General features: G+C 47.6%; 10 protein-coding genes across 10 annotated transcripts; 5 read left to right on the forward strand and 5 right to left on the reverse strand.

The window, feature by feature from the left end:
• Positions 1-3: 3 nt before the first annotated feature.
• On the reverse strand, positions 4-1,036 carry RhiXN_07134 (uncharacterized protein; the record flags this gene model as incomplete). The annotated part of the gene is made up of 2 exons (XM_043326950.1): positions 4-962; positions 1,018-1,036. 2 exons carry the CDS (start codon positions 1,034-1,036, stop codon positions 4-6), a joined length of 978 nt encoding a protein of 325 aa, XP_043185422.1.
• A 1,272-nt stretch (positions 1,037-2,308) lies between these two features.
• Positions 2,309-2,614, reverse strand: RhiXN_07135 (uncharacterized protein; the record flags this gene model as incomplete). Its single annotated transcript, XM_043326951.1, has 1 exon — positions 2,309-2,614. The coding sequence occupies one exon, from the start codon at positions 2,612-2,614 to the stop codon at positions 2,309-2,311; it is 306 nt and encodes a 101-aa protein (XP_043185423.1).
• Positions 2,615-4,768: 2,154 nt separating this feature from the next.
• Positions 4,769-5,660, reverse strand: RhiXN_07136 (uncharacterized protein; the record flags this gene model as incomplete). The annotated part of the gene is made up of 5 exons (XM_043326952.1): positions 4,769-4,872; positions 4,926-4,992; positions 5,081-5,241; positions 5,306-5,470; positions 5,531-5,660. The coding sequence occupies 5 exons, from the start codon at positions 5,658-5,660 to the stop codon at positions 4,769-4,771; spliced, it is 627 nt and encodes a 208-aa protein (XP_043185424.1).
• A 1,097-nt stretch (positions 5,661-6,757) lies between these two features.
• RhiXN_07137 (phosphatidate phosphatase PPAPDC1A) lies at positions 6,758-8,338 on the reverse strand (the record flags this gene model as incomplete). Its single annotated transcript, XM_043326953.1, has 9 exons — positions 6,758-7,143; positions 7,221-7,256; positions 7,307-7,500; positions 7,546-7,709; positions 7,779-7,825; positions 7,886-8,031; positions 8,080-8,145; positions 8,193-8,213; positions 8,259-8,338. 9 exons carry the CDS (start codon positions 8,336-8,338, stop codon positions 6,758-6,760), a joined length of 1,140 nt encoding a protein of 379 aa, XP_043185425.1.
• A 376-nt stretch (positions 8,339-8,714) lies between these two features.
• RhiXN_07138 (carbohydrate esterase family 10 protein) lies at positions 8,715-13,301 on the forward strand (the record flags this gene model as incomplete). Its single annotated transcript, XM_043326954.1, has 18 exons — positions 8,715-8,873; positions 8,928-8,958; positions 9,024-9,184; positions 9,256-9,642; positions 9,775-9,872; positions 9,931-9,967; positions 10,020-10,143; positions 10,195-10,266; positions 10,594-10,664; positions 10,720-11,160; positions 11,227-11,417; positions 11,485-11,541; positions 11,573-11,700; positions 11,749-11,789; positions 11,840-11,860; positions 11,909-12,822; positions 12,873-12,952; positions 13,003-13,301. The coding sequence occupies 18 exons, from the start codon at positions 8,715-8,717 to the stop codon at positions 13,299-13,301; spliced, it is 3,312 nt and encodes a 1,103-aa protein (XP_043185426.1).
• Positions 13,302-13,430: 129 nt separating this feature from the next.
• RhiXN_07139 (uncharacterized protein) lies at positions 13,431-14,564 on the reverse strand (the record flags this gene model as incomplete). The annotated part of the gene is made up of 6 exons (XM_043326955.1): positions 13,431-13,615; positions 13,899-13,994; positions 14,057-14,072; positions 14,128-14,339; positions 14,396-14,438; positions 14,505-14,564. The coding sequence occupies 6 exons, from the start codon at positions 14,562-14,564 to the stop codon at positions 13,431-13,433; spliced, it is 612 nt and encodes a 203-aa protein (XP_043185427.1).
• A 2,588-nt stretch (positions 14,565-17,152) lies between these two features.
• On the forward strand, positions 17,153-18,337 carry RhiXN_07140 (Retrotransposon-derived protein PEG10; the record flags this gene model as incomplete). Its single annotated transcript, XM_043326956.1, has 1 exon — positions 17,153-18,337. The coding sequence occupies one exon, from the start codon at positions 17,153-17,155 to the stop codon at positions 18,335-18,337; it is 1,185 nt and encodes a 394-aa protein (XP_043185428.1).
• Positions 18,338-18,584: 247 nt separating this feature from the next.
• RhiXN_07141 (Reverse transcriptase (RNA-dependent DNA polymerase)) lies at positions 18,585-19,478 on the forward strand (the record flags this gene model as incomplete). Its single annotated transcript, XM_043326957.1, has 1 exon — positions 18,585-19,478. The coding sequence occupies one exon, from the start codon at positions 18,585-18,587 to the stop codon at positions 19,476-19,478; it is 894 nt and encodes a 297-aa protein (XP_043185429.1).
• Positions 19,479-19,573: 95 nt separating this feature from the next.
• On the forward strand, positions 19,574-21,740 carry RhiXN_07142 (Retrotransposable element Tf2 protein; the record flags this gene model as incomplete). The annotated part of the gene is made up of 2 exons (XM_043326958.1): positions 19,574-19,633; positions 19,689-21,740. 2 exons carry the CDS (start codon positions 19,574-19,576, stop codon positions 21,738-21,740), a joined length of 2,112 nt encoding a protein of 703 aa, XP_043185430.1.
• Positions 21,741-23,221: 1,481 nt separating this feature from the next.
• RhiXN_07143 (phosphoribosylformylglycinamidine synthase) lies at positions 23,222-24,254 on the forward strand (the record flags this gene model as incomplete). Its single annotated transcript, XM_043326959.1, has 3 exons — positions 23,222-23,365; positions 23,473-23,749; positions 23,971-24,254. 3 exons carry the CDS (start codon positions 23,222-23,224, stop codon positions 24,252-24,254), a joined length of 705 nt encoding a protein of 234 aa, XP_043185431.1.
• Positions 24,255-26,276: the final 2,022 nt, after the last annotated feature.

The raw sequence follows: 26,276 nt of genomic DNA on the forward strand, positions 1-26,276 counted from the left end.
GCTTTAGCACAATCTGTTTCCCACAAACGATGATAACCAGTGGCCAATCAGCTGAATTGTTGACTCTGAGCCTGATAAATTCTCAGGGCAAAGAGTATCGGCGTTGGAGTATGTTTGAGATTGGATGTTAACATGAATTAGCGTCCAGTGTGAAGAGCGATCTACTGGTATAAGTAATTCGTTGACAGCCCTTCTAGCAATTAAGAGGCCAACTGAGTGGGATCTACCATGGGTTGTAGATATGGATAAGTCGGGCAATTGACTCTCCAGGTAACGCAGGAAATGGGAGTCCAGCACATGTAATGTCTGCAAGCGGTTTGGGTGTGAATTGATATATTGTCCGCCTGTGTTAATGTGCTCATCGGAAAGCTTTTTATTATTCCGAAAGCGTGTCAATGAATGTGTTCGAAACGGCTTGAGGGCTGAAATTGGACCATCAACTTCGAGAGCATTAAGCCTAGCAAGTGCAATAGATGCGATATCGGAATGTGCACAAGGCGGTCGCGAGGAGTGCTTTAGCTCGTTTATCACAGCCGACCATGAGCGGACTTGGGAGATAAACCTTCGAAGCGATATCCAGACATGCGGAATCCACAGGGGCGCATACACGGTACCGGAAGTATCCAAGATCTTGAACGAGCGCGGAAGTATTACCGATGCGAACGCCGAATATGCTTTGATGTCGTGTAGATATTTACTAAGTTTCAAGAGCTGCTTTTGAGGGGGTATTGACATGGCAAGCCATTGATCAAAAGATGCATCAAAATCGTGTGGAGAGCTGAAAATGGTTGGAGATGCTGTCGAGAGAGATATGGAAGCGTAGTCCGGTAGAAGCTGAGGTGCATGGGCAAAGCGGTCAACGGCAGACTCAACTGGCATACCCATTTCAATAGCTAGTCTTCCAAAAATAAGTGCAGATGTTTCTTTATAACTAGGGCTATTCAGTATATCAACATCGGTAGCTGTGCGGTAGCATAAGTAAAGCACTCATATAGGCAGTGGCAGAAAGACGCTTACCATAGCGGAAACAACTCATCGTTTAACAAAAATCTCAGCGGAATCTGTGGCTTGTTTGGCTAGAAAAAGCTCCCTTTTATATTCATGCAGTTTGTAAAATCAAATTGATTGGAGTCGGAGGCATTGTTTATGAGGTCATGATACAAAGAGAAGAGTATCTTTGTTATCGCGATAGCTCTGTCATTGTTGGTCAATGGTATGTTATAACTTGGACCTTTGGCGCTGAGCCCGGTGCACAGCCACCAGCATTGACCAGATGAATAATGGTGCTTCGGGTTTCATAGACCATTAGCGTGACGGGTCAAGTTGTTCATCCCAAAATTATGGGCTTTAGCCGCTGGAACTTCTTTGAAGCCACACTCATACCGACTAGTAATATGACGTGGTGCGACTTAGCCTACAGGAGGATCGGTACTGAGCCTGGAAGGCGGCACTTACAAGATCACGTAACCACCGCCTCACCGAATGGTTGCAAACATTGAACACATCGGGCCAATAGACAGATCAAACAACGTGCTCGCTATCTTTTCTTTTTACCCCGCTTCCCTGTTACCAATCACGGTGAGCCTCAAAAGTGCGGATATTCCTGAAATCCGCGCCTTACCTGCGGATTCTGGGCCAGCACCTGACCTTTGGCTTGTCAAGGTCCGCGCAAAACGTGGGGATTTGGGCGTGCGGAAAATCCACATTTTTGGGGTCCACGGTGAATATGTTGAGCATAGATGGCCAACCATGAGCCATACTCGCGTCTCGGGACCCCAGCTCGGGCATCCCCCATGCGCCGGTTTACCCTTGGCGTCGTGGCAGAGGGCCCGCTCATATAGGGCTACCTGCATATATGGGTATATTTTAGCAGCCAGAGGCTTTGGGCTCAGTATGTGAAGTGCCCCCCTTACATAAAGAGGAAGGGTATAGCCTTTTTATCCCTTGAAAGAGGAAAAAGAAGCAAAGAGGATAACAGAAATACAAAGTGTACCAATGGCAGCCGAAAGGCTCATCAAAGTGCTCAAGATAACAGGTTTTGAGTGCTTTTCGAGTGATATTGCTGCCACATTTGTCCAGTTCACCTATTTTGGAAGGAGCACCTATTTTACCTATCTGAGTCCGCGTTATTGATTCGGGCAAGATAGGTATGTGTACCAGCAGTGTAAACAGATTGTTGCTAAATACATTGATATGCATATACACCACTAGAGAACTGAATTTGATCACAATCTCAGTGCAAGAACATAGGTAGAACACATAAGGGGTTGGAGAAATCGTTCATAGGAACAGAATCATTTTTGTCTTCTTACTCATTTTTGTCAGAATCTGAATCGTCGCCTAAGGTTTGAGATGTTGCGTTGAAGCCACCTGCATCCACAATGTTCTGAACCTGACCTGTTGCAGCATTCAGGTTCAGGGCACTCGGTACCCGAATGCTATACAACGCAAGGATGGTTTGCTGAACAGTGGGCAAGTACAAGTGAAACCAAGTGCGTTCGTTGGCTTCCGATGGGTGACATAAGAGTAAGAACCACTTGAGACGATGAATGTAAGACGCCGATTGATCCCAGGCATCAAACACCGACGTTCCCTGAAGTGCATAGTGAGCCATTGTGGACAGACAGCCACTCCACATGAGGTGGAGTCAGTCTGTTTCGATAGACGAAACGGGCGGGCAGCGGGTTTTAGTACTATTTTCTTCTTAAAAACAATCGATAACCAATGATTAATTAGCCGAATTGCTGACTCTGGGCCTGACAGATCATTAGGGTCGAGAGTATCGGCGTTGGAGTATGTTTGGGATTGGATGTTAACATAAATTAGTGTCCAGTGTGAAGAGCGATCTAGTGGTATAAGCAGCTCTTTCACAGCCTGACTAACAACCAAAGGTTCAATTGAGTGGGGCTGGCAATTATTGAAGAAGTATTGCGGAACCGGTTTTCGAGGCAACACAAGAAATAGGATTCCAGTACGCGTAGTGTTCGCAAGCGGCTTGGATGTGAGTTGATATATTGTCCGACTGCGTTGATGTTATCATGAGGAAGCCATCTATGGTTCAGGAAGCGTGCCAAAAGGTATGTTCGAAATGGCTCAAGCGCTGAAATTGAACCATTAACTTCGAGGTTGTTAGCCCAAGCAAGCGCAATAGATGCGATATTGGAGTAAGTAAAAGGCTTTTGTGAGACTTGTTTTAACTCTTTTATCACGGTTGACCATGAATGAACTCGACAGATGAATCTCCGAAGCAGTAGCCAGAATGTCGGGATCCACAGGGGTGCATACACGGTACCAGAAGCATCCAAGATCTTGAACGAGCATGGTTGCACCGCCGACCGATCGCGAAATGTTTTGAGATTATTTGCTTGATTTTCAAGCGCCAAGAGTTGTTTTTTGGGAGGTATTGGCAAGGTAAGCCATTTATTATAAGCTGCGTCTAAGTCTTCAGATTCTCGAGAGCTGAAAATTGTCGGAGGCGTCCAAGAGAGAGATATGGTAGAGTAGTGCGTTTGAAGCTGAGGAGCATGAGCAAATTTATTGATGGCATATTTCACTGGCATAGCAATATCTGTGACAATCCTTCCATGGACAAAGGTGGAAGGACCATGGTACCCAATGGCACTATCTAGGGCGTGATCGCCGATAACTGAACATAAAATAAGTAAAACACATGTGAAAGTATCGGAGGGCTCCAAGCAATTAAGTACTGACCATTATGGATGTGGCTCATGGTTTGTTAAAAGTCGCAGTGAAATCTGTGACTCGTTTGACCAGAAAAGATGCTCTTTTATACCTTCATGGTTTCCTAAAATCAAATTAGTCGAAGTCCGAGGGGCCATCTACGAGATCACGAACAGCTTTGTGGTTATGATGAATGCGGTAACAGTGCTATTTCTGGACAATGTTACCCGTAAGGTATAGTTAATGACCTGGACCTTCAGTGTCGAACCCACAGTGGCCAGCATCAATCGGGTGGATAATGTACATCGGGTCTTATGGACCATCGGTGTCGCGGGCCAAGCTGTTTATCTGTCGTGTTCAGTCCAAGCGTTTGATGTCCTTACAGAAATGAGCGTATCATGAGAGTGATACGTACAGTATCTACCAGTGGTAATTACTAAATGCCGGTTTATTCTGATAGAGAGACTTGCTTTGTGAGTCAAACGTTCTTGGGGCTCCCGGAAGCTTACGCGATCAAAGAGCTCTGAACGATTTTTCAATCGTTTTAAGGTGATGTCGCTGGCGCCTTTCAGTGAGTTCGCTGGTTTCATGAGGACAGCATCTTTCGCTTGCCTGAATTCACTTTATCAATATCAAGGAGAAGGCAGGACATACAGGTTCATAGGATGTTGGGAAATCTGACCTCTTGTATATCTGCAAAAGACCTGTGGCTCGTGAGCACATTCTCCCCTCGTAGGACTTGATTTCGCGGCTTTTGTCCCGCTTTAATGTTGCATCGCAACCTAACGGCTATATTGAAAAATAATTATAATTAGTATCGCACCAAGCTGTCAGTCGTAGCCTTTACACCCGAACCCGTACATCACAATGATTGTTTGCACCACAGCGTGGTAGCCAACGTGCAAGACTGAACAGACGCAATGGGTTACTTGAAATTGCATTTCCGGAAAAATCCCAAGTGCTGAATATTGTATATGCCTTAGGGAAGCAAGAATGTTCGACAGTTATGTCGAAATAAACCAAAACTGGGTATCGATTTTATATTGCAGAAATCTACACTATTCATATGCATACATTCACTATAATCCTAACATTTCGAAAGATAACTAGTCAAAGCAGTCTTCTCAGCCGAGTCAACCGTAAGTCCATAATAATGCTTAACGGTGATCCATGCTCTGATATACGTGCAATCTAACCCAGTTTTATGAGGTTCAAGTCCACCGCATATGGCTAAATACACTTACGATACGAAGTTGATGGGGGCATCCAGTTTGCAGGATCTTTATCTCCTTTAGACTGGTTCACATTGTCCTAACCCACACCGTCAGTACAAACAGAAGGGGCAAGGTATAGACCAATTAAACGTGAGGAGTTGGGCGGGGGGGGGGAGAAGACGTACGGTAACAGCCAACAACTGGGGTCTCGTCAAATCATTCGCCAGCGCTTCTCTACGCGCGGTCGTCCAGCTACGAGCTCCAGAAACCCAAGCTTCCTTGAGAGGAACAATGTGATCGATATCTAAATCAGACGCAGCGGTCCATTTTGCACCATCATACGGGGCTATTTCCCAACATCATCAGTCTGAAAGAAGAGGAAGAAAAGAGAGAATAAAGGGGAGACGTACATGTCCATGTACCACTAGTAACACTGCACGAACTGTCAGTTACGACACTTGTTCCGTCGCGCTTGAGAACTGTCTCTCTTGTATCGCACGATCCTGAGATTGTGTCCCAGGTAGGGAAAAGATCTCGAGAGTAGGCAGGGGAGTTGGAGTCGGCTGCTACTGTCACTATATAATACCATTAATACAAAATATTCAGAGAAGAATAAACAAGGAGGGGATACGAACGTTCAGATAGATAGGTCTTGGCAGTGGCGACGCTCACCGGTGTCGGAAGGGCCCTTTTCGAGGGTGTGTTGAAGTCTAGGGGTGCTGCCGAAGCAAGCGCGACGAATGCAAAGAGGACAGGAATGTACATCTTGGGCTTGTCGTCCAAAATGAATGCTCGCCGGGTGGAAATGTCCTCAAAGTACTTGTAAATCTTCAGGAAATGCGTCTAAATAGCTGAAAACGGTCTTAAAACCACGTCTAAATAACCAACAACAAAACTAAAGTAGTACCTCTAAACTGTTCGTAGGCAGGCTCAATAGGTAGAGAAAGATGGTAAGACAATCGTTGAAATTAGAACTGGGAGTAGCCCCTTGGTCCCCCCGGCCCCGCGATTAAATACCCATCGCAACCGAATTAGACGTGCAAGGGGTGGAGCCCACTTGCAATTGCTCCGCATGGTCGTCATACTTCTCGTTAACCCGCGTGCTATGAATAGGCTAATCGGGTTTGTACACGCGCGTGTGCGTGCGGTGCGGAAGCAGTGCATAAGGTATTTGGTTGGTGCTAGCATGGTAAAGAAGTAGGTCCAATAAACAACGAGGGAAGCAGTCTGATGAATGAAATGCGAAATCGGGGAACAGATAGGGAAGAAGCTTAACTGTATCGACAAGTCAATAAAAAAGAAGCAACTGAGGAAACGAGGAGAAAGCGTAACCCCAATGGGATGAAACGTGCGTGAACTGATAAGATATATAGATAAAGCTCGTGTTACCTTCCTTCTTGGGGAATATTAGCCATGCTTCGGGATAAACAGCTGGATCGAGATCTGGAGGAGGGGGATAAACCTCGCTCGGCTATGTATCCTTGTGGGCTCGGTGATCGTCCACCGGACCGGTCTAGAGTGGGTGAGTGGATATTGTATAGGCACAGGGATCCATGAAGTGCAGGTTCGCCGATCAATGAGCTGTAACCCCAGGCCCAAGGGGCCAATAGATGAGAATAAATAAAACCCGATGATTATTCGACTAGACAAATACACCACCGAACAAAAACAAAAAAAACAAGACAAAAAACAACAAGAACCGAGTCGAGTATACAATGCAAGGAGCGTTTGGCGGGGATGCTTAGCAGCCCATGGAACGTCCGTCTCTCTCCAATTCAACAAGGACTACACCTAGTCCCCCCCTTCCCAAGCCTCCTCAACCCTCCTCTCCTGCGCATACCCAACCAACGGCTCATCCGCGCTCATCCGCCTCCCAACCTTGGGCGGACTAGCATTCCCCCCAATGGTGACCTCATCATCATCCGGATTCCCAAGTCGGACTTCAGAACTGCTCGCCATGGGAGGGTACGCATGAGCATGCTGCGAGCCCGCATAGTTGTTGGCACCGGCATAGGGGCGTGACTTGCTCCTCCACCGCCGGCGGCGGCAGAGCCTTTGCCGAGCGAGAACCGGCGGTATGCTCCCCCGTGGCCTGAGTTCGAGTGGTCGTCGTCTGATCGCGTGAATGGGAGCACGGCGTCTCTGTACGCGTCGTCTTTCGGGATGCGGGGCGAGTAGGGTTTATGCGAAAAGGGAGATTCGAGGGTGGGGTAGTATTGTCTGTAGGCAAAGTACGAGAACAGTAGGCCTATGGGTTATATTGCGTTAGTCTACGAGTCAAGGACGGGTTTGTATGGAGTTTGGGGGAGAAGGGGTGGGACTGACCGACTGCTGAGCCTACGAGAACGTCTTGCCAGTGGTCTATTGTGCGTTGGGTTAGTCTGAAAACTTAAAAGGTTTAGAGAACATACGTCGGTAGTCCATCGTTCGCGAAATAGCAGTCAAGAGTGCCCCGGTGAGAGGTGTTAATGCGATCCATGCTTTCCCTGTATGTCCGCGCTCATCAAAAGATGGAGTTTCCCAGCGAGGTAGAATGAAAGGAATCCTAGGCCGGCAAAACTCACTGCCAAATGAGTCAGCTCCGGTACACGAATCAACAGCAGGGCTGAATAGCAGAGAACGAGACAAACAAGGAAGACAAGAAACGTACAAGACGAATGCCCCGAAAAGAAACTCCTCCATCCGTCCTTCATCATATACATCGGTCTCGGTGCATATGTCCGTCGTGACGAGCCCAAAGACCGCACGGTCGTGTGAACCTGCCGTGGGCTTGCAACGCGCGATTGCGTCTGGGCGAGGGCGACCGACTGTTACCTGCGCAGCAACCGAGCCGAGGTTAATCATCAAATCAAATCCCAAAAGTAGACTAGGAAAGAGCTATACCTTGACGACTTGGGTAACAGCGCCGGTGGTAGCCAGTCCGAGGACCACTGTGAATGGTTCCCGGTCAGTCCATGTAATGGGGGATCAATGGGAGAGAAATGACGCACAGCCTAGCATGGAGAGGTGCCAGTCCCACCAGCTCCGGACCGTCAGCATGTTCGCGATCGGCATGATCACGACTGGAATGCCGAAGCATATGGCTATGAGCATCCAGTTGGGAACTCGTTCGTGCACGGTGTATGTGTGTTGAATTCTGTCTTGTGTGTGAGCTGGATAATAGATATAAAGAGATATCTCGTACGTTGTATCGGTTAGTGAGAATTCACGACGGAATCCGTCTATTTTGTCAAGTGCGAAAAAGGCCGCGCTGTTCTTGATTAATACAAATAATAAACGGCCGCAAACTGGACGTACGCAAGACCGCATGTGACGATCCTGTTCTCCAATCAGCCTCATCCAATCAGCCAACTCGGGACTCACCAATCGGGCAAATAACTAAACAATAATCGCATGTTTCTCGTACGGGGTTTGGACCCCCCATTCTTGAATGGTCCGAACATGGTGGTGAGCGCAGGGAGACCAAGGAAGTTAACGAGCCGCGGAGAAAGGCGGTGTGTGGCAGTGTTGATGAGCTTACGTGAGGGGTGTGTTATGGGGCGCTAAATAAGTTCATTCCTCGGCCATGGATACAGTGCGCCCTGCCACTTGGCCTTGGCGGCCCAGTCGGCGTCTATTTGTCTTCTATTTGTCCTTATGTGGATATTTATGTCGTCGTGGCTTACCTCATCTCAGCTCTCCCGCGCTCGGTCTCGGCGCCTAGTAAGAGATCCACACGCCTCGCGGCAGCCGACCCTTGGTCTTCTTGTTGCTATAATACCCTCTCTCTCCTCTCCGACGCCCGTTGAGCCTCCAACGTACTAGACACATTTGGCAGATATGGAGGGCAAGATGTCCCTCACCACTACGATGGGAGTGAAGCTCGGTCCCTTAGTCCTCGGCACACTGCTCAAGCACTATCTCGAACGACACAACGTAACCCGCGACTCGAAAGCACGTAACGAGCTCTTATTCGACGAAGCCTTTATTATAGTCAAGGTCTGTTCTTCCTTGCACACTTCCCGACTGATTGACTTACGGATCTTACGGCAGGCCTTTATGGAAGAGTCCACCAAACACACCGGTTGGTTATTCACGACTGCTATTATTATAACACGAGAACCCGAACTTATTGGAATACATTTCTAGTCGAGGAACTGCAGCAGTTTTCGAACGCGCGGATCCCGAGTCCGCCCTGGGTTCATTGCGTGCGAGTCCTGATTCCCCTCGAATGCTGCGACGCTGCCGCCCCACTCTTGTTACAAGCGCTTGGGGGACCAGAGGCTGTGGGCGGGAGTAAATGGTGGCAGGTATGTTTGTTTTTATTTTCCCACGCATCCCCACTCTCTGAACTCTGAACTTGTCTGACTGGTCGATACAGGTCCGAGGCGTACGGGGCGTAGACGCCCAGTGGGTAGCTGTCAAACGAGACTGGCGAGACGCAGAAAAACGACGTAAACAAGATCCGATGTCCCCCGTTACATCACCCACCAACCCGCCTTCGAGGTTCAACTCGATGCGGTTTAGACGAACCAGTGTTCCCGAGTTGAGGCGGAGTCGGACCGCGGCCGGTACCAGCACCAGCGCCAATGCCAATGCCAACACTAATACGGGTGCAAGTCGGGCCGGTCAAACAGAAGGCAACGGCGACGAAGAGAAAAAAGGGAAACGACCGTCGTCTGCGCACGGGCGGAGAAAAGACGAAGGGCTTGTCCCGCCCAAGAGACCTGCTACCAGCGGAGGGAGGACACCCAGCTACGGAAGCGGTGTCGACCAGTCCCAAGACGACCCTTGACTCGAGTCCTGCTGAACATGCTACACCCGGGTCTACTCCCAGTCATACCCCGCGAGGACACGGGACTGAAACTTGGCGCCTTCGCCTGCTCCGGGGACTTCACAGGACCCCAAGTCGGCCTCGGCGCCCAAGTTTAGTGATCCCACCCAGGGCGAGGAAGAAGCCCATTATGAACCCGAGATGGACGATATGCGATGTATGCTGTATGTCTGCTTTGTTAATTTTTTCCTGTGCCTGTAGTCTGATTTGGGTGGGCGCAAGGTACATTCACGGAGGGGGATATTATTTTGGATCAGTCGTGAGTTCTTTCTAGTTCGTTACTATGTAGGGTGCTGATGGTACAATGGTAGGACCAACAACGGTTCTGTGTCCAGCGGTACGCACGAAAAATGGGCGGTCGAGTTTTTGCAGTAAACTACCGTCTCGCACCTCAATATCCGTTCCCATGTGCCCTCCAGGACTGTCTAGCAGCCTGTAGGTACCTTATCCTAGTCACGAAAACAACATGAATCTGAAAGTGCACAGATCTGTACCTTATTAGACCACCTCCGGGTGCAGAACACTTGCCCGTCCCTCCCAACATGGTCATTATCGCAGGTGCGCACACCCCTTTTGAGACGGAATTGGAATCAAGTTCTGATCTACCCTCTGTTTTTCTATTTCATGCGACAACGTTTTTTGATTGACGTGGTTCGTTTGGGACGATGATCGGGTTATGCAATACGTCATGCGTTTGGATATGCTTGGTTATTCATGGGGTGGTCGTGTGACTCCATCCTGCCTGTTCTTGATCATAATCATGAACGACGCACCCTGGTTTGATGATGGTGCACCAACTGAATCGACACAGGCGACTCGGCAGGAGGTGGAATGACGCTTGCTCTGCTTCAAATCATCCGGGATGTGGGTTACCCGCTCCAGCAGGGGGGATCCTCATTTCCCCATGGTGCGACTTGACGCATAGTTTCCCGAGCGTCTTGGTCAATAACGCAACGGTGCGTGCTCCCCCCTCCCTACCTTTTTTCCAATCTAATCGGATGGATATGATAGGACATCATCCCACCCTACGGTCTTTCCCTGCACAAGCCATCCACACTCTGGCCACCCCCCTCGGACGAACTGACAGCCGAACTCCGGGGCCGAATGACGCGCAAAGTCCGAGAAGTCGTCAAGCGCGGGAAATCCAAACTCGGACTGGGCCCGACAACCAACGATTCCGAAATCGACTTGGCCAAGCTGGTGGTGGAGGGCAGTCGCAAGGCGGACGAGACCAAGCGCGCGGCGCACCACCACCACCATCCTAAATGGAGCTGGCGGAAAAAGGACAAGGGCGACCAGGGCGCCAAGGGTCATTTGGATGCTGAGGCTGGGTCTGGGTCTGGGGGGAAAGGAAATGGGGATGCTACGGGAGCGAGGGGGAATTCGGTACTTGCTCCTCCGCCTGGCGCGACACTGACTCCGACGTTGAAAAAGCCCGAGTTGCCTGATATGGTGAGAGTGCTCAGTACTAATTTACTTGAATATAGATTCTGAGGGACTTTTAACTTTTGTTCTCAGACTGCCGAACCTGCGTCTGCGCTGCCGGAAGAAATTCCGCTCCCTGTGTCGAGAGCCACGACGCCCGACCCACCTCACCGTGAAAAGGTGCCCAAGCGCCAACCGACCGTCGATCCGTCCAAGGGTCCGATCGAGATCGAGATTGATGGACAGATGAGGACGGTCAAGTCCCAGATTCAATTCTATGCACAGTGAGTTTCAATGTGTGTACTGGTCCGACGCGGGGAACTAAGGGTTGTGTTAGAAATCATCCGCCAGCGACAAGGAGGTGTTGAGGGATGAGATTATCTATGTGCAAGTTTGGCTCGACTTTTCGTGTTGAACCGTGGGGCTGATTGGTTTGCAGCGCGCACAAGGCGGCGAATCCTGAAAAGTACCCTGTCAAACCCGAGACGAAAGAATTCTTGCCCTCGTTGAAGGATATCGAGAGCAAGGGGTATGAGCCCACCAAGGTGCATTTACAGGTGTATGATGGTATGTTACTGTATGCGTCAACTGGGAATGGTGCTGATGGGTTTGTAGAAACGTGTCATGTTTTGCCGTTGTTCTCGTTTACGACTCCGGTATGTGGATGTGAATTTACTTGTTCTCTGATGTTAATTTTATGAACCAGGCCAAATACTGTTATCGAGCTGTACGTCTAATATATGCAGATGCACTCATGAATACTAACTGTTCGTAGATCGCCCTGTTCTGCAAGCATGTTACAGGTCAAAACCTCGGTCAGGCTACACCTACCTTCCCACCTACACCTGTCATACCCGAAGCCACGATTGCCCGATCCCCAGAACTGGAACCCACGTTCCTTGGAACTGAATCAAATAAACCCCCGATCTCCCCTATATCCCCCATCAGCCCACCATCCAGCTCGGGCCGTCGACCGTCGATCACTTCTCCCATGTCTTTATCATTTTCGCCGTCTCTGCTTCGACGTCACACTACTCGACGGGGTGCTGCATCCGCTGATGCCCAGACGCCGTCCTCACCCCACAAGGCCACTTCTCCAAGGTCACCCGCTCGTGAGCCCTCGGACGATATTGCCGGACCGCGTTTCAATCTCGACAAGAACGAGCCCCCAACCGGAGTTGGGACCGCTGGCGATCCATCAGTCTATAAACTACAGGCGACGGGGACGTCCGGCTTCGAGTCTCCGTTCAAGAATAACATGATTCGCGAACGTGTCTCCACCGCCGGCGTACTCCGTCCGCTCGAGCCCGAGAGCAAACTCGATGCGTGCAAGGTCCCGCTAGAAGCTATCGGTGTGATCAATGCCGCAGCTGTGAAACGGTACTTGGAAGGCCAAGCGTTGTGGGACGCCAAGTTTTCAGGCACTTTGAAGAGTATTGCCAAAACACGCTTGAAGAACTTGGAGCTTGCGAGAAAAGAAGGGAGGAAGAGTATGGGCGCATTGGCGGGTGGACTTGCGAATGGGACATTGAAGGATGGAGAAGGTGGAAAGGAAGAAGCGGACGGGAGTCCATCGAGTAGCGTAACGTTCTTGGGGTCTTCCAATTGGAGCATGAGCTGGGCTCTGGAGGGTGAGAATCCTCCGCCGAGTTCAATTGTAAGCAGGAGAGATACAGCAGAGGCGAGACAGTATGTCACAGTTATTAGTCGGTTTATCAATTTATTGATCGAGTCTCTAGGCTGGCGATTTGTGCGGATCGAGATTTGAGTAATGAAGAGACCAAGATGAGCGGGAATAACTTGTGGAATATTGTCGTTGGTTCGTATTGGGATTCTATTTTCCCTCCCTAATGCTAACTTGATGTATAGATTTCTTGTCCCAGAATCCAGACCGGAATGCAAAGTCCTCGGACCCGTTGGCGGCAGATCAGGACCTGTTGGCTGGTGATAGTTCCCTCGGTATTCATGTCCAACCTCCAACCCCCTCGTCTCCCGTTCCTCCTCCCATACCAACCACTCCACCATCCATATCCAAGCGCATGTCTTCAGGGTTCCTGAAGTTTATGGGTAAAGATCCCGTATCCAATACGACCTCGAATGGTAGACGGCCCTTGTCATTGGTGATTGATTCATCTCGCAATCCAGGACTTCCTGTCGTGGAGAAATGATTGCCGCCGTTATTTAGACCATTGTATTGCCACATTCGCTTTGTAGACGCATTTTGTCTGTCTCGCTTATTATATGCCATATCATCCATTGAATATTTAATAAACTCGATGATACTCTATTCTGTTGATTCAAATCTTACTCGGGGTTCCCACCCTGGATATTTCAGCTGGGGTACCGGATCCGGGTGTTTGTGCTGGTGTGTCGCCTGCCGGGCCAGGAGATGGGACTGGTTTTCCACCCAAAACAGGGTCGAAACTCAGGAAGTAGTCCTTGAAAAAGTTTCGCCAGTTGGCCTTGGATGGAACGAAATGGCCTATCAAAAGTGTAAGTGATAGGATATGCTCACAACCAGGACTCGACTACCTCCTTCGTGTTCTTCGACTCGAGGGTCCTTAGATACATCTACAAGTGTTCTTCCACGCTCAGGAATGACGATTGCATCATTTCGGCCCAGGACGTGTAAATTAGGTGTGGTGATCGGGGTAGAGAAGAGAGGACCAAGGTTGTCATCGACGGGCTTGAACCCCGACACCAATACGCAAAAGTCACTGAGTGAAGAATTAGTGTGCTTTCGAGCAGAGTCGGCATATGCGTACAATGGTGGATGCGGGGTTTCCCATCTACAAGAATTGCTGGGTATGCCTCTGGTTGTTCAAGCTGGATGTGGAGAATGTTATTAAACTTCAATTCGTCTGATGAAAATGTAAAATACTCGCAATTTTGGTGAGAGCAGCTGCCATCGACGCCCCTTGACTAAATCCGAAGACACCCTATATGTTTGCTATTGAGAATGTGGCAAGCTCGAGAGGAAGTATTTTTGCTCACGTTAAATCTCTGATCCTTGAGATAATTCTTCAGGTACTCGATTGTCTCCGGAACGTGGTAATACACCGTTCTGTCCAAATTAGCCCTCCACCAAGCACGAGGCTGAAGTTCGGGCTCTTCGGGAGGGGCCTTGACTGTGTCGAGGGCCTCTACAGAAGCGAAGCTCTGGGGCAGATCGGCCGGCTGTAGCAAGACCGGTGCATCCAAAAAAACTAGAACCGCAAGTTTAGATACCGTAGAGTCAATTTAAGAGTAGATCAGAGCGAACCAAACTCGACGTTCTTGCCACAGGCCTTTCTCAGCACCCCCATCTTTAGGTTACATACATATTCCGCCGATGAGTCGTGCAACTAACTTCTGCAGCTTGGTAAATTCACCTTTTTCTTAAATATCTCCGCCGATTGCGCATACCCATGGAGCGCAAGAATTCGGATCATCGTTCCGTGCAGTCACGGGAGAACCTCGATTGTTGTGCTTAGGTTGTGGTTGATTTTACGCAACGTTTTACGGTAACTGTAATATCGGGAGATGTCGGAAACTTAGCTGGTGTGATCTAAGACACTCTCACCAAACTTGTGCTCCAATCTGACTTGGATCCTACAATATCTCTATCTGCTCTTGTTCAAACGTCTGATGTGGTTAATTGTACTGAGTGGCAAAACAGGCAATAAACCCCATGAAGAGCATTTTGGTTAATTACATGTTATTCAGCTACCATTCAAATTTCAATCAAGTTCATAATTCCTGCTTGTCTTGGGTGCCTTGGACTTATACAGTATTGGACAAAACCTCTCACAACATTTTTGAAATTTACTAGTAGTGCCCATATCTCAGTTGTCCTTGTAGCTAGCAATATGTATATACTACTGAATGAGAGCCAGAGGTTGGAGCTATTTATTGAATGCTCAAACATGTAAATTAAACAAGCTGTTGGGGAGATATGGGGGAAACAATGTCATGGTAGGGTGTGAGAGGTTTTGTCCCCAGCAGTTCTTAATCTAAAAACTCTACCAGTACTTCTCCCCTATGAGGAGCTGAAACAAGGTAGCTATATATTTATTTAAGAATGTATTTTACTATTTTACTACAGAGTATCAGCTTGAGAGCTGCTTTGCCCATGGCAGGATAGGAAGGGTTGTATTTGGGGACTGAATTATAAGAGTATGCTCTGACAGATGACTGACCACACTTGGGTTGCTACTTAAGCTACTCTGTGCAGCTAGATGAAGTCTAGGATAACTGTATGATATAGCTTTTAGGACACAGGAACCCCAGTACAGAGTGCTAAAAGCAAGTGAAGGTGCATACACCCAAGGATTGATTCATATATTCAGGTGCTACTACCCACAGGAAAAGGATAACCAGTTTAAAAATTCATATATCAAAGCTACCTAATATGTGGGAGATAGGTAAGCTGCTATCAAGGTAGTGAGTAGCCTCAAAAAGGTTTTAGGGCCAAAATAGTGCATTTTAAGTAGTTTTAGTATGGAATATGGATATTTTGGCCCTAAAACCTTTTTGAGGCTACTCACTACCTTGATAGCAGCTTACCTATCTCCCACATATTAGGTAGCTTTGATATATGAATTTTTAAACTGGTTATCCTTTTCCTGTGGGTAGTAGCACCTGAATATATGAATCAATCCTTGGGTGTATGCACCTTCACTTGCTTTTAGCACTCTGTACTGGGGTTCCTGTGTCCTAAAAGCTATATCATACAGTTATCCTAGACTTCATCTAGCTGCACAGAGTAGCTTAAGTAGCAACCCAAGTGTGGTCAGTCATCTGTCAGAGCATACTCTTATAATTCAGTCCCCAAATACAACCCTTCCTATCCTGCCATGGGCAAAGCAGCTCTCAAGCTGATACTCTGTAGTAAAATAGTATAAATACATTCTTAAATAAATATATAGCTACCTTGTTTCAGCTCCTCATAGGGGAGAAGTACTGGTAGAGTTTTTGTTACAACCTCCTTGAATATACCATTAGAATTGCCCGATTTTTCTGTTATTTTTAGTATTTTTTACGAACTCCATATCTTTTGTTTTTCGATCACGTGACCTCGGCGCTTATTATGCCGAGATGCCGTGCCAAGGGCGCTTAGGAGAAATCCACGCTTCTACGCAGTCCGCAGCACGCTTCCTTTTTCCAACATGTACTTCTTTTCTCACGCGCACAGACCATGTAGATAGCGCACTTATGTCTATAAATACAGCAGGGAAATTGCTTGGAAACACCAAGTCAATTTTACCTTGTCTCTTACACATTAGAGAAGGTAGTCAGCCAGCTGAGTAGCCGGCCCCCAGTAGTCTACAGAAGCTAACCCCCTTACTTGCGCTCACCACCCCTCCTGGGCTAAGCCCCTCTCGCCGACAGTAGTTAGAAGTAGGACGCCTTAAGCGTCATCAGTAGTAGCCTAGTTAGATTAGATAGACAGTGTCCAGTAGTAGTACGGCCTTAAGCGCCCGCCCTTACCAGCGAGTACCCACCTTACAGTGGTGTACGACATTGTAAAATCGACTTCTAGTAGGCTTGATCGACAAGGAGAAGACCCCCTGTACTAGCACAAGGGAAAACACCAGATCGGACTCGCCTTTCGTCTTTAATAATCAAACAGACGTTGGTCCCTGGTAGTACCGAATTGCTACAAGGCAGACGGGCTCTAATCCCCCGCATACCCCGAGTTTTGCCGGAACTCAGTAGTCAGCGACCCTAGACCGCTGAAATACCCGCTTGCTGAAAACCCGCCCATATCACGACCGCCAGGTCTGTTGATTTGTCGTAGGGACAGTCCAACGCTAGGTACTAGACGCAAGGGTTTAGCGCCAGTACACTACAGAAAACCGCTCATAAGTCCTGATAAAGGCACTATCACCCCCACACCGTCTCCACCATTCCCTCCACCCGCTCTGGAGTCCCACACCCCTACTCTCGGCCTCCCTCTCGCTCCTCTCAACGTTCCATTCCATCCCACTCCCAACAGGCCTCTCGCAGCACATCTCTCGCTCCGCGAGACTTGCCCAGGATGGAACCAGAGCCGTCCCCTGCCGCTCTCCTCAAGGCTATCACAGCCCTCACAGCCACAGTCGGGTCCCTACAGGACCAAATCCGCGCCCAAAGCCAGCAAATCACCAAGCTTAGGGCCATATGCAAGGAAACAGCGGACCTCCTTGGGGACAAGGATCAAGGAGCCCCCCAAACCAAGCCTGGCCCATCGACTGGGCCTATCACCCCTCCTACACATACAGGGGGGGAAGTCCACACTCCAGGCACGGTTAGGCCTGGACTCAAGGCCCCGTTCCGCCCCTCTAGAGGAACGGGTTATGACTCAGAAGAGGAGGAGGAACCCAGGCAAGCACCAAAGAAAGAGCCTCGCGGAACGCCTAGGAGCCTAAGCTCTCTTACCCCCTTTGACTCAGGGTCCAGCATCAAGCAGCCCAAAATGGACCTCCCTGACCCATACAAGGGAGATTCCAGGGGAAGAAAAGCAACCCAGTGGCTAGATCGCATGCTACTTTGGGTTGCGCTTCATCGAGACCAATTCGATGAAGAAGAGCAGATGGTTGTGTGGATACTATACCACATGACAGACAAGGCAGCCGACTGGGCACTCCCCCTCATAGGGACTATCATCAAGGGCGAGGGGAACCCCCCTACCACCATCCCGGCCTTAACGGCCAAATTCAAAGAGGCTTTCGATGACCCAGACGCCAAGCGGGCCGCTGCCAGAAAAATTGCGGCGCTCTCCCAAACCACCACAACCTCCGAGTATGTCACGGAGTTCCGCAACCTTATGGCGGAATTAGACTGGAATGAGGAGGCCTATATTGCGCAGTTCACACGAGGCCTCCACTGGAAGGTCAAGGAGTTGCTATCAACCAAGGATAGCGTCCCCGATGAACTTGAGGCCATTTTTGCGGCGTCTATTAAAATTGACAACATCCGCCGCGAAAACAAGGAGAATCGCCCCAAAAAGGTTCCTGCCAAGTCCCCAGTTACCGCAACCACCTCCTCCACCACTACAACAAGGGTCCGCCTATCCGAGGACCCCAATTACGTTACCCCGGAGGAAAGGGATTGCCGCCGCGCATTGGGTCTTTGTGTCAAGTGCGGCCAAAAGGGACATGGCATCAAACAGTGCCCCAATGGCTGGAAGGCAACGATCAAGGAGGTTGCCAAGGTAGCTGAGGATGAATCGGGAAAAGATTGAGGTTGAGGACTGCTGCCAAGCCCCCGACTCAAAAAATGGACAATCTAGATAGTTTTGAATTTGTATCCCTTGCTCTTGATTCAAATAAAAAACCCTTATTATTCATCGATCTATATGTCCAAAATTCCCCGGCAGAACCCCTCAAAACGCTCATAGACTCCGGAGCAACCTCAAACTTCATCTCCCCCTCCGTCGTAGAAAGATTAAAAATCCCAAAACCCAACTCAAAAATCCACGAGTTGTGAGAATGTTAGATGGTACAATCTCCCAGACTGGTCGCATTTGGCACCAGGTTAATCTCACGGTCTCGGCCAATGGCCATCCCCACTCCATTCCTTTCCTAGTCTGCCCCATAGGCAATACCCCCGCAATTTTGGGTATGACCTGGCTCATCCAAGAATCACCACTCATTGACTGGGCCCTAGGGACTGTCACATTCCCCGATCAGGTGCAAATCGCATCGGAAGAAGAAGCAGACCCCAATCCCTTGGTGGAACTACCCACACAGTACCACAAATTTGCCAAGGTGTTTGGGGAAGAAGAATTTAAGGTGCTTCCCCCACATCGGGAATATGATATCTCCATTGATCTGGTCCCTGATGCTAAATTAACCCCTGGCCCCATATATGGCATGACTGATGCGGAATCGAAGGCCCTCAAACAGCACATTGATGAGGAGTTAGCCACAGGAAAGATCCGCCCCAGTACCTCTTTGGCCGGCGCCCCAGTCATGTTTGTCAAAAAGGCGGATGGTTCCCTCAGACTGGTTGTGGATTATAGAAAACTCAATGACGTCACCCACAAGAACGTCTACCCACTACCAAGGCAAGACGATCTCATGGCCAAATTAAGACATGCCAAGTTGTTTACCAAACTGGACTTACGTTGGGGTTACAATAATGTCCGAGTCAAGGAAGGAGATGAATGGAAAACGGCTTTTAGGACTAAATATGGGCTCTTCGAATACCTAGTAATGCCCTTTGGTCTTACAAATGCCCCGGCCGCTTTCCAACATTTCATGAACAACCTATTCAGGGACCTTATTGACGTCACAGTGGTCATCTATTTGGACGACATCCTGATCTTTTCGGAGAATCCAGAAGAGCACCCGCCCATGTACAAGAAGTCCTATCCAGACTAATGGCAAATCAACTCTTCTGTAAACTTTTGAAATGTCATTTCCATGTAACCACAGTCGACTACCTTGGCATTGTAATTACCCCGGCAGGATTCTCCATGGATCAGAAAAAGATTGAGGCGGTCACATCATGGCCTCAGCCCAAGACAGTCAAACAGGTCCAGGCTTTCTAGGGTTCGTAAACTACCTCAGGCGTTTTATTCCCAATTTTAGCACGGTCGCGCGTCCCCTCCACAACCTCACCAAGAAGGAAACCCCTGGTCATGGGGTAAATTGGAAGAAGACGTGTTTCAGGAATTAAAAGCCCTCGTCACCAGATCCCCGGTCCTCATTCACTCCAACCCCAAACTACCCTATTACCTTGAAACAGACGCATCAGGAGTAGCCATGGGGGCCATACTGAGCCAACGAGGGGAGGATAACCGACTTCATCCAATTGCATACATGTCCAAGTCCTTCTCGGGTGCTGAAGCTAACTATGATACGCATGACAAAGAACTACTAGCTATCATTAAGGCATTAGAGGAATGGCGAATCTTCCTAGAGGCAACGGACAAACCAATCCAGGTCTTCACAGATCATAGAAACCTGGAGTATTGGATGCAGGCACGGACTTTTAACAGAAGGCACGCGCAATGGCGAATCTTCCTGAGCGACTTCAACTTCGAGATCCACTATCGTCCAGGGAAACAATCAGGAAAACCGGATGCTCTCTCCAGAAGATCGGATTACAGTGATATGACACCAGAGCCAGAAGTCATGTTGCCTGCAGAAGTCTTTGCCAACACGTCAGAAGAGGAACTGGAAATTGTCACAGAGATCCGCGCCAAGCTTAGGGAAGACCCATCCCTTGATCCCATTATCCAATTCCTCACAGAAGATGCGGACAACGCTCCACCTTCAATTCGTAAGGCATACAAAGATTATGACTGGGAAGAAGACCTCCTCTGGTACCGCGGTAAACTAGTTGTCCCAGACTCGGAAACCCTGAAGGAACGACTACTCAAGGAATTCCACAACTCACCCCTGGCAGGGCACCCTGGACAGCAAAGAACCCTGGAGCTCCTAAGCCGCAACTACTGGTGGCCGGGTATGAAGTCATCCGCCAAGGAATGGGTAGAATGTTGTCCTACCTGCCAAGCCAATCGCCGCGCTCACGCCCCTGTCATTGCCCTGAAACCCTTAGAAGTTCCCCCCTTCCCGTTCCACACAATTTCCTACGACTTCATCACAGGATTTCCCAAGTCTAACGGGCACGACGCAATCTTGGTAGTAATCAACTCCTTCTCCAAGTTTGGACATTTTATCCCAACTTCCAAAAAGGTCACCGCAAAGGGTCTTGCTGACTTGTTCATCACTCACGTCTGGAAACTCCATGGATTGCCTGTCAAAACCATCTCAGATTGGGGAACTACCTTCACAGGAAAATTCTTGAGGGCATTATATCAGCGACTTGGGGTCAGACCAGCATTCTCCTCGGCTTACCACCCAGAATCAGACGGACAAACGGAAAGGGTCAACCAGTTTATCGAGTTCTACTTGCGCTCATACGTGGCAGCCAACCATTCTGATTGGGCCGCGTGGCTACCATTGGCAGAATACGCATACAATAATGCCAAACATGCAGCAACCGGGAAATCACCATTTGAGCTTGTCTATGGACAAAACCCAGTCATGAACCCGTCCAATGTACCAGCCAACGTTCCAGAAGCAGACGCGGTAGCAGATACACTAGCCCGAGAGTGGAAAGAAGCGGAATCAGCCCTCCGAATGAGTAAAGAACGTATGACCAGGAGTCAAGGAGTAATACCAGAGTTTTCAATAGGCAAAAAAGTCTGGTTGGATGGAAAGAACGTGGACCTTAGAACCAATTCAAATAAGCTGGACCCAAAACGCCTTGGTCCCTTCAAGGTCACAGAAAAAATCTCCAGCCACGCCTACCGCCTGGAACTACCAGAAACTCTAAAAATCCATGACGTGTTCTATGTTGGGCTACTATCAAAAAGCCACAAGTCACCCAGTCAGCCATTTCCAGAACGACCTCCCCCTGAGACAATAGAAGGGGAAGAAGAATACAAAGTCGAACAAATCATTGACTCTAAACGCCAACGGGGAAAATGGTTCTATTTGATAAAATGGAAAGGATACGGTCCGGAGGACAATTCATGGGAACCGGAGGAGCTATTGGAACATAGCCAAGAAGAGATCAAGCGCTTCAACCAAGCAAGACTCAGAAAGGCTTGTGACGCCGCCAAAAGCCTTTAAGGGGGGGGCAATGTTACAACCTCCTTGAATATACCATTAGAATTGCCCGATTTTTCTGTTATTTTTAGTATTTTTTACGAACTCCATATCTTTTGTTTTTCGATCACGTGACCTCGGCGCTTATTATGCCGAGATGCCGTGCCAAGGGCGCTTAGGAGAAATCCACGCTTCTACGCAGTCCGCAGCACGCTTCCTTTTTCCAACATGTACTTCTTTTCTCACGCGCACAGACCATGTAGATAGCGCACTTATGTCTATAAATACAGCAGGGAAATTGCTTGGAAACACCAAGTCAATTTTACCTTGTCTCTTACACATTAGAGAAGGTAGTCAGCCAGCTGAGTAGCCGGCCCCCAGTAGTCTACAGAAGCTAACCCCCTTACTTGCGCTCACCACCCCTCCTGGGCTAAGCCCCTCTCGCCGACAGTAGTTAGAAGTAGGACGCCTTAAGCGTCATCAGTAGTAGCCTAGTTAGATTAGATAGACAGTGTCCAGTAGTAGTACGGCCTTAAGCGCCCGCCCTTACCAGCGAGTACCCACCTTACAGTGGTGTATGACAGTTTTTAGATTAAGAACTGCTGGGGACAAAACCTCTCACACCCTACCATGACATTGTTTCCCCCATATCTCCCCAACAGCTTGTTTAATTTACATGTTTGAGCATTCAATAAATAGCTCCAACCTCTGGCTCTCATTCAGTAGTATATACATATTGCTAGCTACAAGGACAACTGAGATATGGGCACTACTAGTAAATTTCAAAAATGTTGTGAGAGGTTTTGTCCAATACTGTATGTGGGTGATAGGGATCAGAACTATAAAACTGCTTTGATGATGATCTACAAGTGCTTATGTGTTTGACTTGGCAAGTTGTTTTTGGATAGTGAATTCCACATGTATTAAATGGCTACTGGATGATATGCATAGCTCAACCTATGTATGCCCTTATGGCACACAACAGATTCTCCAGGTCACCCTCAAGCATTGTACTACTTCTTACACTTGCTTTTCTGATCTTGCTCTCTTGTTCTCTCTTGTCTTGGTCTATGATTGGTTTGTCTAGCTCTTATAATAGTTCTTGAATATAATCCAAAAAGGTACCACCATGTGATTGTGTTATTGTTGAATAGGCTATGGCCTACCCCCCCTATTCTTGTTAGGGGGTTATGTATATATATCTGTATTCTGCTTCTACACACATTTCTCCCACCATTTTTACCCCAACTTGTACCCAGATGCTTCTGTACAAGTGTACAACACCTGGAAAGCACCTTGTGAACCAACACCCTCCCTCTATTTCAGTATTTACTTCAATAGAGGCCTTTTGGTATCTTAATCAGTCTATAGTGCTATTATAATGCTACTACCCCACCTACAGCAACACCATGCCTGGACACAGTGGTCACAGCCATGTGACACATCCTGCAAGCTGTTCCATAACAGACTTGCCATGCTCTGCTTCAACACCTTGTCCATTCCCCATGACACCATCACTACTTGAAACCACCAAGCAAAAAAATGAAGACACACTTGCTACTTCTGGGACCAACAAAAGGGCCAAGATACTCAAGCATGCCTCTGCCATCACCATCACTCCTGGTACTGATATATTACACAAGCCACCAGTGGGATAAAGCCTTCTATGTTATCTAATGCTCTGGTATGTCCATCCATAACCACTGAATTGGAAGAATGAAAAAGTGTTAGTTCTGTGCTAACAACTCCTTCACAGGCTGCTTCTGCCACTGTTACTCAATTGCACTACTCTCAATCAATCAGAGGAGTTTTCAGCACACTGCTAAAGACACATAGCTCAAACATTGACCCAGGCTGCATCCCTCTGTCTGATTCAACCAGCCACAGGAGTGGCCATGCTCCTGGTGCAACAAATATGCATAGTGAACAAGCAAATAAATCAGGTGAGGTTGTCAAGGCAAAGCCAAAGGATGTAGGAAATTTACTCAAGAGCAAGCTGAAGGGTGATGTTGGCTTGCACAGCTTGTTCTTCAGTGAGTTTCTTGTTTCAGTGGCAAAGCAAGAACTAACCATGGATGTACATACCAAAGTGGTCAAACAAGTTTGTGCTCAGAATTATCAAGGGCCAGCACTTAGGCACAGTAACTATATTGATTACAACAACTCAAGTAACAAATGGACAATTCATACAGCAATAAAGGACCAGAGGGATGAAAACTGGTATACTTGCCCCTAGCTAAAGCATTGGATGTAGTTGGCCAAGCTGTATTCAATGTGTACCACACCATGTTCCCCCTTGATGCCATCTGCAAAGAGTACTTCCCATTCACCAATAACAGCAACTATCCTGCACAATATGACTCACCAAGTGGTGGCAATGCAAAGCCCAACTTGATCCAAGGAAGCCTGTGCAATAATCAAGTCCATTGGGCTGACATCAAGCTGATTACTGAGTGCAAGCCCACCTCCAAAACCAGTGACTGGAATCTTGCCTACCTCCAGCTTGCTTGTGATGCTTGTATTGTGTTTGCTCAATAGATCTACCATTTATGTGTCTTTGTCTTCTCCCTCTGCAGCTTGACTGTCAACTTTGTCTGCTTTGATTGGTCTGGCATGCTCAATTCACCTGATGTTGACCTGTCAAAGCCTGATGGACCATGTTAAAAGTTGTGTAACCATAGGAGTAAGAATGAATTACTATATACAAGATTATATGAGAATAATCAAAAACTATTATTAAGTATCAGAATATATGCATAGGATATGTGCACAATATATGCTAAGTTTATCAAGGATAAGCAACTCCTGTTATGGATATGACATTTCTCCATTAATCTGTACTTATTTTATTATTTACACAAGTAATACTACAGTAAATAAGATGAGATAAAGATGCAAACTAAGGTTTCAAGGTCTCTCTTTCCAATTGCAACCTTTGCAAAACCTGTAAGCCTCAGGAATACCCTCAATATGCAATATCTTTTGCATATATGCTTGTCATAAACAGAGGAAAATAGGACTAGCTGGAATTGAACCAGCTTGACCACTAAGCCATAGAGCCTTATTATTCCTCTGCTGATGTTATAGAGTAGGGTTTTAGGGACTATGTAATTAAGTACAAAATATAATAAAGTGATTAATAGATCAGTTATCTATGGATATAAAAGGCAATAGACTAGCTATATAAGGGTAAATTAGGTTAGTAATCAGGGTGATCCCTACACTTAACAAGTAATCAAGCGATTACTGCAGATGCAGGTGGTTGGTTATGCTTATACCTATAGTATGAAAGTTAGTATTGAGTCTTAGTTACCTACTACAATTTATCTGGATTTGTTAGTAATTTATTTGACTGAGATCGCACTCAGTTAAGGTGTATATGCCGCTCTCAAGGCCTTAAACTCTCCCAACTGACTTACTCAAGAGGTTCAGGGTCGCCCTAGAGCCTTTCCTAGCTACCCAGTATCTGTTGGGACCTTGCTAGAGGCTATATGCGCCGAGATACCTTACAGGTTAAGTTCAGTGAGCTTAAGAGGCTAAGAAAGCGAAATAAGACACTCTAAACTAAGTTAAGAAGATCTAATAGATCTTCAAGTTCACACAAGGGGTAAGAATGGGATGAAAAGAAGGATGTATTCAAAGGGTCTCCCTCAGGGGGTTTATATACCCCAGAGGGAGAACAAATAACTATATACATGATGTACAAAAGAGGAAGTTACATGAGAGGTACAGTCTGAGCTATTTGATACATAAAGACCAATTAGTCCCAATAAGTCCTAGTGGGATAGACTCAAGGCTATTTACAGAATGTTCTAGAGCATACATGACTAAATTACATTAGTGTGAATGCTAAAAATAACCTTGAGGCAAGGTAGGATCTCCTAGAAAAAGCTAGAAACTTAAATGGTTAGTATCTCCATCAATTTGGCTCAGAATCAGACGATTCCTTTTTAGGAGCTGAGATGCCGGAGCCTCCGACCTATTGGTATTTGTCCGCATAGTAATATGCCTATTTCCCGCCGAGATATCGGCGTCGGCGCGCCCCGCCGACCTTTGGCGCTTATTTGCAATTACTAAGCGCCGGCGCTTGCATGCTTACTTGCACTTGTTCTATGGTCTATAAGTACCGTTCCTACATATAAATGCATGATACAAAAATGCTATAAATCATAGAAATAATATTATGACCACTTCGCATAATCAGACGTGTATATATGCAAGCGCAATGAGGAAATAAAGTATAAAAGGTCTTGTAGCACCGCCAGTTTCCAAATATAGTAATATTCATGCCCATATTTGGATAGAGCAAGTATGATTACCCCAGTTCGCACTATTCACTATTGGCAATTAGGGGCGCATATGTCTAAATTAGTCATTCCATAACAGCTGACAACCCATGACACCTGCTACCCCCCAAATTTGGGCTTGGGCCAGCATGCAACCACTTGTACTGGTCATGTGACTGTGTCCAGGACACCAAGTAGTATAGCCCTAGTTAGAAGTTTTACTTGTAGTAGTATAGCCTTAAGCACCTGCCACTAGCATGTGACCAACACCACA

The sequence above is a fragment of the Rhizoctonia solani genome, chromosome 13 (assembly GCF_016906535.1).
Source record: "Rhizoctonia solani chromosome 13, complete sequence".
NCBI lineage: Eukaryota > Fungi > Basidiomycota > Agaricomycetes > Cantharellales > Ceratobasidiaceae > Rhizoctonia > Rhizoctonia solani.